The sequence below is a fragment of the Mastigoproctus giganteus genome, chromosome 3 (genome assembly GCF_048544385.1).
Source record: "Mastigoproctus giganteus isolate SK-2022 chromosome 3, ASM4854438v1, whole genome shotgun sequence".
NCBI classification, from domain to species: domain Eukaryota; kingdom Metazoa; phylum Arthropoda; class Arachnida; order Uropygi; family Thelyphonidae; genus Mastigoproctus; species Mastigoproctus giganteus.
In genome coordinates, this window is record NC_143577.1 from 237,511,205 (window position 1) to 237,522,613 (window position 11,409).

At 33.5% G+C, this 11,409-nt stretch overlaps 1 protein-coding gene across 1 annotated transcript in view; it reads left to right on the forward strand.

The window, feature by feature from the left end:
- The window catches only part of LOC150088915 (aminomethyltransferase, mitochondrial), a 55,113-nt gene extending 45,554 nt beyond the window's left edge, over positions 1–9,559 (forward strand). The window contains exons 7-8 of the mRNA XM_090369718.1: positions 575–691; positions 9,320–9,559. Of these exons, the coding sequence (XP_090225844.1) occupies positions 575–691; positions 9,320–9,537 (335 nt within the window). The 3' untranslated portion in view covers positions 9,538–9,559. The remainder of the gene's footprint in view (positions 1–574; positions 692–9,319) is intronic.
- The last annotated feature ends 1,850 nt before the right edge of the window (positions 9,560–11,409 follow it).

Here is an 11,409-nt window from a genome sequence, read left to right on the forward strand (position 1 = left end):
CATTATTCTGAATGATCCCCATAATGGGATCTAGGTTTATGGATCAACCTTTTTTTTCTGTAGATGCAGTATTTTTTTTTGCATGTGTACATGAGTATCTTATAAAACTTTGTTATTATGTCATAGTGCAATGTGGAAATTCTTATTCCAGCAAAAATGGAGATCCTATTACTGATCTATTACCAATACTGAGGTAATGTTACATTTTTTCAAGAGAAAATTTTCCTAGATAATGAATAGCTTGGTGACAGTGGTCCCTTTGCCTCTGCTCCCTGGGTACCGAGCCTGCCTACAGAGAGCATTTTTATTTGCAATTTGGATGGTAAACACTCTCTTTAACGAACTTCCATACAGCAAATTTTTTTGATTTCCTCTTGGTCGTTACATTGAAAATAGTTTCTGTATAACAAAGAAAATTTCCATATAACAAACTGGTTTTGAGAGAATGCATAAACTTCATTTGTTTGTTATCGTTACACTTTAAAATTATTAGAATTTTGTGTTGTGCTAATTGTATATTAATTATTATGCTTCTCTCCCCGAGTAATTTGCATCTTTGTTTTGTTCAAACTAGGAAAAAGGCGAAGAGAAACTGCAGACTTTCCTGGTGCTGAAATAATTCTCCAACAGCTTAAAAATAAACCATCTTCTCGCAGAGTAGGATTTATATCTGCAGGCCCACCTGCAAGAAGTAGGTGGTAAAAATAAATTATTTGAATTAATTTTAATCTTTATGTGGACTTTTTTTTTTAGTAGTATATTTTTAGATTTTCCCAGAAGTTTGCTGCACAGGTCTCTGGAGCAATCTAAACTTCAAAGAATGTGATGGTCTCTAAATTTTTTAAAGGAATGGTAAGGTGAAGTTATTTCAGAATAAGCAGCAGATGGTCAGAATATAGACTGGTTAATAATTTTCTCCTTCTAATAAGAATACCAGGGAAACATTAAATTACAAAAAATTTTAAAACTGTCTTGAAAGAAGGAGGCTTTTGAAAGAAAGAAAGAAATACCAGTAATAGTAACAAACAGATTAATCTGTTTGTTACTTCTATTAATGAATAATCTCTAAAAATATTTCTTGACTAAATGTCTAAGAGTATGAAATAGTTGGTTTTTGCATGGTCACTACACGTACATCATTTCTACTACACAGGTAGTATGTAGTATAATTATACGATAGATTCATACTACCTGGGTAGTAGAAATGATGCACATGCAGTAACCATGCATATTTCATACTCTTAGACATTTAGTCAAGAAATATTTTTAGATTAAACTATGCACACCGTCAAGCATCTCTCATATTGTGGACTTATACTTCATAACTTGGTTGTCACTATTGCAACAACAGGGTACCTGCCCTTTTAAAAGAACTGAGTTTAGCAGTTTTTAAAAGTTTATGCAAAGTTTACTGTCAAAACACATCAGTTTATTGGGAATGAAGACATCACAGGAATGATTAATCTGCCTGTTTGTTACTAACTAAATTCTGATGATTTAATTAAATATATATACACACTCTCTTTAATGAACTTCCATACAGCAAATTTTTTTGATTTCCCCTTGGTCATTACATTGAAAATAGTTTCTACATAAAGATAATTTCCATATAACAAACTGGTTTTGAGAGACCTGCATATGCATTGTTTGCACCTCTGGCCTTTAGGCAATAGAGCTGATGCTGTAGAAAGCATGAATTAAGAGCTAAAAGGATTAAGAATTAATCATTTTAGCTTTTAAGAGCTAAAGGGGTTAATTCTTGAGAGCATTCCACAATTTAGTGGTGCCTGTCAAGCCTTTACTGTACCGAGAAGTTGTGCTGGTCAACAGCTTCTGTGTCCACAGTCATTCGCAAAGATTACGTCATATTCCTGACATGATGGACATTGGCTCTGGTCAACCTGTTTTCTATTGTAAGCACCATATTAGAGATTCATCTAATATGGTGCTTAGACCCAGAAATTCATCTGTTGTTTTGTAGAAATGAGTCTTCCACACTTTCACTAAATTTCACCTTTCTCTTTATGGTAAGTACAGCCAGTGGTCCCCACATCAGTTTTGTTTTAGCTGCTGTGCAGTCTTGTTTGGTGCAGATATGGCTGGTAATAAAAAACTGAAACTTTTGGTAATAGGCAAAAGTAAACAACCCTGATGTTTCAAAGCAGTAAAGTTGTTAGAGTTGAACTACAACAAAAAAGCTTGGATGACAAGTGAAATGAGATGAACAGTGGATTTTAAATTTTGATAGAAAGATGACAAAATAAAACAGAAAAATCGCATTGATTGTCGACAACCACTCAGAAATTTCGAAACTTACAAGTGTGAAGCTTCTTTTCTTCCCTCCGAATACCTCGTCTAAACTGGAGCCAATGGACTGGGGCATTATTAAGAATTTAAAAATTCACTGCCAGAGGCACATACTGAAAAAATTATACTAAGAATAGAAACTAAGCAACCTATAGATTGTTATAGATTTGCAGATGTGCATATCAAAGTTGATGAAAGTGTGGAGTCAAGATATGACAAAAACAACAATTAAGAATTGTTTCGCAAAAGCAGGTTTTGCTAAAACGCCAATTAACAGCGATGAGAGGGATGAACTACTACTACTCAATCTTGTGAAGAACTCCAAGCAAGAGATTTGGTCAATGGAGAAATTGTTCTTGATGAATTTTTAGGAGTTGATAATGATGTCGTAGTAGCTGAATATCCAAGTGACTCCAACATTTTGGAGAGTATTCAAAGAACTAATGACAATATCAACGATGAATTGGATGAAAATGAAGGCAATGGGGGTAATATTTAACCTTCTAGAGATTTTCTATGGATTCATATCCAGTGAATTCAGTGGACGCAACATTGAGAAGTGGAAGTCTCTTGTGTTTAGCAGCCTACTCTTGAACAATACAGAACAATACATGAAATGTTGGCATTTTGAAACTTTGCATCGAGGCCTTCAGTGTGAAGAAAATGTGCTTGGAAAAGTGTACTAATATATTGTACACATCATGTAAGTAGTCATTTCTTAATATGTATGTATTAATAAATTAATTGTTTTAAAATATTAGAAAATTTATTCATTCCCACTTATTTCTGATTTGTTTTCCACCTTACTATATTTCTGAATGTTGAATTACAGTATTTTTCATTGTTGAAAAGGTCATATTTATAACAAAATTTCTGTTTAATGAATTTTTTCAAGTGAGCAATTGATTTTGTTATATAGAGGTCTGACTGCACACACACACACACACACACACACACACACACACACACACACACACACACACACACACACACACACACACACACACACACACACACACACACACACAAGTTTGACAACAGTCAGGGTGTTAATTTTCCAAACTTTCCGTAAAGAGTCCTTTATAGTTACAAGAATTGTTTACTCTTTTCCTCTTGCAAATGCCATTGCAATTCAAATTTTTATAATTAAGATGTTTGGTTCATTAATTTATCCATTAACCAATGGTATGGAACTCTCAGAAACAGATTGTTCATATTTAGTTTACATATCCTATGATGATCATCTTATTAAAACCCAAAACACACATTTGGCTACTGAGAATATTTTCAAGCAAATTTCACTGCTACTCTCATTGAAATAACTAAATCCAATAGTGATCGTCATAAACATTCTAATGAACAATGGAATGATGCTTATAATATTGCTACGAGAGAGAAAAAAAAATAAAGTTTGGAATCTTTATTGTAGTCAGATCACCATTGCAAATCTCATTAATTATAAAAAATAGAAAAGTAGTATAATTAATAACAGGGAGATCATTTCAAATTAAGACTATTGCAGTATTTGAAACATTATATTTAAATATAATGATCTCTGCATTAACTTTTGCACTCAACCATCAGGGACACTGCAGTCTCTCCAGTGATGGTAAATGTTCAGACTTATGCTCTTTTTATAAACAACTACAGATGTACAAATAGTCGTTTCCAAAAGACATAAAGTAACTAGTATCACTTTTAGTTAGATAACATTATCCATTAAAAAATCGAGGCACTGCTATGACTGGTCACAAGTATGCACGTATATACTGCCCAATCAAAACTTTATGATCAATTACCTAATACTGGGCATGGACTCTATAAGGCTTCTGATGGTTGCAAGAGGTATGTGGTACCATGCTGCCAGGTTTATGTCCTGCGGATCTGTGATAGTCCATGGTTGAGGATCCAAATGCCAGATATGTTGATCCACACAATCCTAGAGATTTTCTATGGATTCATATCCAGTGAATTCAGTGGACGCAACATTGAGAAGTGGAAGTCTCTTGTGTTTAGCAGCCTACTCTTGAACAATACAGAAAACAACGTAGCAGGGCGCATTTTCCTGCTGGAACACACCTGTGCCATCTGGGAAGATAGTTACCATGAAGGGCTGCACCTGATCAACCACAATGGATAGATAGCTTTTAGCATTCAGAAGTTTGAATTCAGAAGAGTGTGGTCTAGGTGTATAAAGGTTCCAAGAGGTTTCCAGGAAATCATTGCACATACCAAAACCCTGCTGCCACTTGCCTGTTTCTTTTGGATCAGGATGTTGGAGTTATTCCTCTCTGCAGTTTGCCACTGTACCCTTCATCTGCTGTTCACGTGGCATAGCAAGAAATGTGATTCATCAAAAAGGGCAACTTTTTTCCCAATCATTGGGGTCCAATGACACTGTTCAGATGCACACTTTAGGTGTTGTTGGTGCTGGGTGGCCATAAGCATGGGTACTTTTTGGGGTGCATACTTCAGATGCCAATACAGAGGAGGGGTTGTTGAATTGCAGTCTTGGAAACACTGCTTATCATCCTCTGGTTAAGGTCCAAAGTCAGCCATTCCACCAATTTCCATCTGTCAGCTTGCACAAGGAAGGGCAGCCTGTGTTCACACAATAAGTAGAGGTGTGCACCTGCCAGTGGCTGCTCTACTCTGTCCACTCTTAGAATACCTTAACTACATCACTTTGAAAGCAGCCCACAAGATTTGCAGCTTCCATAATATTGCCACCATTTAATCAGTACCTGACAATCATTCCTTTTTTGAAGTCCATCAGATTATGTCCCTTGTGCATGTCAGTCAAGTACTTCGTGTGATCGCATGCCACAAACCTGCAGTATCACATTTACTGGTCTCACAGCATCACAGGTGCCACTAGGTAGGGAAGAACCACTAATTGCCAAAATGTGGGTAGTGATAATATTTTTACTTAACAGTATGTACATTATATATGCATTGGCCAATAAGCCTTGAAATGGTGCCATATGGGTGGTGGTATCTGCCAAGAATAAGTAGCAATAGTCTTCTCTATTAGTGAAGTGTTACTTATTTGAGATAGTGCAATATCATGGTGACTCGTTGTGAAGGTAGTAAATTGATGCCATCCATTATACTACTTTGTAGTTCACTATGAACAAAATATTGTGAATTATCACCGCCAGTTCTATAATATATAAGCATGAATATTACCAAAGAAAAAATATGTAATGATGAGTTTATTTTTTCCCGTTTTTATTTTTATTTATTTATTTAACATTTATTTTTGATAATAAGACTGCTCAAATGTTCACCTGCAGAGGTAAAATGGGAATAGGACCATAAAGTTTAAGAACTTCAAAATTACTTTAAAAAAAACTCACTCCAGGTTGCATGCACACTGTCCAGAGACCCACTTGTGGAAGGGTTTACAGACATTCATTCTGTAAACTATTATATTACTGAAGCTGTTGACTTTTCTGAGAATAAATGTACAGATCAAGATGCCAGAAATCCTCCTGCCTCTGACATTGCAAATCTTGAAATCTCAGAAAGCATGTGCGGATTTTAAATACATCACCTCCAGAGATTGCAAAGAACAGCGGGTCTAATTTGGCAAGCACAAACTACAGTCATGTGACAGTTGCTTCAGAAGAAAGGCCAGTATCCACTTGAGTATTACTTTCTGAGGTGCATATTGGCCATACTCATATAATATATCCTTTTCTATTTATGAAAGATGCTCCACCCCAGTGTATACACAATTAACTCTCAAACACAGTTAACAGTCATGTACATCTTTATTTGATTGTGTTCATTATTCAATCACCAAAGCAGCTACATTATTAGTCTTTATGAAACCCACTGAAACTATTCACATTGTGGACCATAATGATTAAGAACTGTAGTAGATAAGCAGTAGTGCTGAACTTGGAAAGTCTTAGTTAATTTAAAATCTTATTGTTGTTTTGCTAGAAAGCTTTGGATGAGAAATACAGTCAAGGGAAAGATGTTGAAAGCAAGTATCAAATATAGTAATGACAATATGCTACTGCAACAAGATCTAGAAAAATTAGGCAATTGAGGTTTAACATTGACAAATGCAAAGTATTGCATATGAGTAGTAGTAATCCCAAATTAACATACCCATTGTGTAGATAATGAAAGAGACCTGGTTAGTTATTTTGGTTAGTTATTTGGTTTTTAGGAGCATTAGCAACTAAGGCCATATTGCTCCGGGATATGTGGTGGTCATTTCCTGACCTTTCCACATCCTCCGTATTTGGTGGTGACGGGCTCGAACCCCGGTTTATTCAAGAAGCATGTGCTATGCACTGCTGCTCCTTCCCACCTGGCTACGGAGGCGCCGTAGATAATGAAAGAGACCTGGGGGTAATTGTACATTCAGATACATTCTTTGAACAGTGCAGACAGGCTGCCAGGACAATACACATGGGGTTTTGTCAATGATATATAATTTTGTTAATAGTGATAAGGAGGGTGATTATTATACGGCAGTTATCAGGCACACCTTGACTATTGCATACAGGTATAGAGGCCTCATTTTAGGAAGGATGTAGAGCTGCTGGAGCAGGTGTAGAGAGGGCAACAAAGGAGTGCACTTTTTAAGAAAACCCCAAGCACGAGAGGTATTAGAACCTATAGTTCTTAGTACCATGCATGGGTTGAAGGTTGAAAAGATGAAAGAAGATACTTGTTGACATTAGACTTGAATTTCTGTAGATTGTAAGTTTCAGGAAATACATATGAAAGAAGATTGTCCCAAAAAACGTAAGTTGAATGAATACATGAGGAAGAATAAAAGTTGGTTCTATGAGCTCGAAGTTGGACAGTAGATGGTATGCTGACTTGCTGTGGCAAAATGTTCAGACTGGTTTGAAAGAGAGAATGGGAGTTATAGAAGCCAATTCAGAAGAACAATGCCTATGAAAGTATCTATAGAAAAGGCATGCAGTAAAAACAGAACATGTGAGACAGAGTTGAGAGACTTAGTTGTAGAGATTAGTCATTAATTAATCAGAGATGACGCTGATTTCTAGACAAGAAATCAGTGTCATCAAAGGTAAGCTATAAGAGCAAAAGAAACTTTTTTTATGAGATATAAGACAGGACTCAGTTTTAGAAGGATTGAAATCAACTAAGTTATCTTTGCCCTACTGGAGATCACCAAGAAAGGCTTCATTTTTGCAAATTTCAGTGTCTGGAGACCAGGCACCTGCAAATTGATCTGATTGAGTTGTTTAAGCTTTGAGTGGATTGAGCAAGCTCAATGCTGATGAGATTCTTCCTCTTGCTCAGACTATGCACATGAGGGGACATAAATTCAAATCAAGGAAGGATGGTTGCAGAATAGATGTGTGGAAGTTTACCTCTAGCCAGTGGGAGGTGGATAGCTTGAATAAATTCAAGGAAGAACTAGACAAACTGTTGGAGGGAATGGATAGGTGAAATTGATTATCATATCAGAAATTGATATGATAATATCAATATGATAATATATTTTTTGATAATATAAAAATAAACAAATATGATAATATTTTTTTTTTGCCGATGCTTGATGCTGTATGATCTTGCTTTCTTGCACAATTTGCCCCCTAATGTTCATTTTTATCTCAACTATTATTGTTCTTTTAGTTTGAAATAAAACATTACACTATTTTTTCATTATATTTGATTATGGTTAGGGCTTACAATACCGAAATCCCGGTAATTTTTTTCCAGTATTCAAATACTGGTATTGATACCAAAATACTGGTTTTTCAGTACTGATTTAAAAAATAATTGTTTTTGATTTATTCAAAGGTTATAAAATCATCTTTATGTGATTTTATAACCACCAACCAAAATGATAAATATTTACAAAAGCATATTGCAGCACAATTTGGCAAAGAAATTGTCATGCAATTAAATTCCAAGACTTGTTGGAACAGTTTACTATCCATGCTTGAAAGCTTTTTTGAGTTGAGATAGTGTGTGCAGAAAGCTTTAATTGATTTAGATTCAAGTGTTCATTTCTGTAAGGATGAATTTAATTTATTATCTGCATGTATATCTACACTGATGTCTATAAAGTTAGCAGTAGATGTGCTGTGCTGCAAAGAAATGAATCTTTTAACTGCATATGCTGCCATAAAATTTATGATGAAAACCCTTGGCAATCAAAATTCTGAAATAGCTAGAGAATTGCATACAGCATTGAAACTCCATATTTCACGCAGGTGTACAAATTTATCACAGGTTCTTCAGTAATTGCAAAATTTGGACACAATATGATAGCAAATTATTTCCCAGACAGTAAAGGTACTATAGTGAAAATTATACTTTTCTTAATGTCTTTCTCCTTCAGAAAATGATGAACAGAATTCAACCTTAGAAGACCAATATAGAACAGAACATTGTTCTGCAAGCTCTTTCCAAAATAAATTGCCTGACTCTAATGAGATTTATAAAGATAAACTGAGTTGGCAATTAATGAAATACTTTTAACTGTTCCTGCTAAAAAATAGTTCAAAGCCTAGAAAATATGGTTATTTTTTGAAGATGAGGGAATAAGGGGGATAAACCTGCAACTCATCTAAGACTGTCTCAGTACAATAGCATCGTCCAACATAGAATCTGAAAGGGCTTTTTCTGCCACTAATCAATTATGTACCAAAATTAGATCCAGTTTGATTCTTGAAGAGCTCACTATATTTGGATAAGTAGTATGGATGCTTAAAGATAACTAAAATTTGCAGTGTCAATATGCATTTTTATAGCTGTATTTTTAATAATTTTTGTCAGAATATTTATTATTATTGTAATAAAAGTTTGATTTAAATATGAATTCAAGTAATTGTTTTTACTTACTTTATTGCACCTAATTTTCATCAAAATTTATTGAGAAATATGTTTGTTTTTGGAATACTGGTATTAAGATTTTGACAGGTATTGTTAAACCTACTTGTGGTATATACTTATGACTAAATTCAGATTATTAGAATCTTTTCTCATAAGAAAAATCATTATGCTGCAGGTCATACACTTATTTTTGATCAAAATGGTAATCAAGTTGGGAAGATAACAAGTGGATGTCCATCACCATGCTTGAAGGAAAACATATCAATGGGATATATAGGAACAAAGAATGCCAAGATAGGAACCAAACTTTATTTTGAGATTCGTAAGAAGCAAATAGAAACAGAAGTAGTAAAAATGCCATTTGTTTCCACAAAGTATTACTTATGCAAATAATAATTATAACTTATTATATAGGAACAAAGAATGCCAAGATAAGAACCAAACTTTATTTTGAGATTCGTAAAAAGCAAATAGAAACAGAACTAGTAAAAATGCCATTTGTTTCCACAAAGTATTACTTGTGTAAATAATAATGTGTAAATAATAATTATAACTTGTTGAAAGTTAAGCATTTGTTGTAGTAGATAATGAGCTTGAGTAATATTATATACAAATTTTTGCATATATGTAACTATATTAAAAAAATATTTTCATACTACATGAGTATGAATCATAGTACAAACAAACAATATAGGCCCTTGGGACTTATATTATTAATGTGTAAATAATAATTATAACTTGTTGAAAGTTAAGCATTTGTTGTAGTAGATAATGAGCTTGAGTAATATTATATACAAATTTTTGCATATATGTAACTATGTTAAAAAAATATTTTCATACTACATGAGTATGAATCATAGTACAAACAAACAATATAGGCCCTTGGGACTTTTAAACTTCTTTCTGAAAGAGAGTCCTTTCTGTTCCATAAGCTAGGAAGGTATCAGTTATATGATGCTTTTCGTATCTTAATTTCATCACATTAAGTGGGAAAATGTTGAATAATTTAAAATGCCATATAAGGACAGGAAAAAATTCTATCTCTACCACAATCATCAGTAACAATTACTGTCATTTAGCACCAAATGTAAACAATACTAAACATGTAGAATGCTGTATATTATATATTTTGCTTTAGTATGACATAATAATCGTAGTGTATTTAATTTTTTCTATCGTGTCATGCCAAGAAAATTTTCAGAGAAATTCCTGGACACTGTACCAAGTGTAGAAGAATTGTCCTGGCAAACATAATTTTTTTTTTTGCTGAAATAAGACAATTTTTATTTTATTTAAATAAAAAGGGTCTTATTGCAATAATAATTTAAAAAAAAACTAAAATATATGAAAATTTTAAAATTTCCTGTTTTTAAATGTGGCTTCTGTTGAACAGGGGTTTGGATCAAGCAAGGTTTAAGTATTATACTACATTTATCTGAAATGTAATCAGACCTAAAAATTGAGACAAAATATCTCCCCTTATTTCTGATCCTCTCATTATTCTCTCATTAGATGTATATTGAAGTGCACATTTAGTATAGTTAAAAAGAAGAAAAAAAAGAATATGCTATGCTTATGCAATCATACAAGTAATTTAAAAAATAAGTATTGCACTTCCAGAATTATTGTGATATATTTTGTTCCTTAATACAATATTTATTGTAATATTTATGGTATAAGGCTAATTAAAAACAAGTTTATGTGTATTCTTTTAATCCATTAAAACTTTTTTTATACTAAATTGGAATTTCACCACTGATGCTGTACTGCATTTTATTTTAATTCCTTTGATGTATCTTTTACTATATTTACAAATTTTAATGCTGTAATGCAAGCATGAAAGTTTGGATTACAAATATTGTTATAGTACTGGAGTCTGTGGCTTTTTTGAAGAAAGTAATGCTGAGAGCAAATAAAACCCAATTTTTTGATGCAGAAAAAGCAATATGAGTGTCATCAAACATTAGGACAGTGGACTCTTTTTTTTTTTTTTATAAAAAATGATAGGGAAGAGTTTTAGAAGTGGGATTGGTGGTGTATAATTCAAGTTAAAGTTGTTTGTGCAGGGCAAGGCCTCTCAAACTGAAACTGGAATGTAGAATGTAGTGTGCTATTATTAGCAAACCTGGGTGTGCATCAATTTTATGCGAGGTGATTCACTGTACAACAGTTTGATACATGACAATTCTGTGTATGTGGTAATTCAGTGCATAACAGTTTGGTGTAAACAATTTAATGAAAGACAGTTGGTGCATACAGCATTTC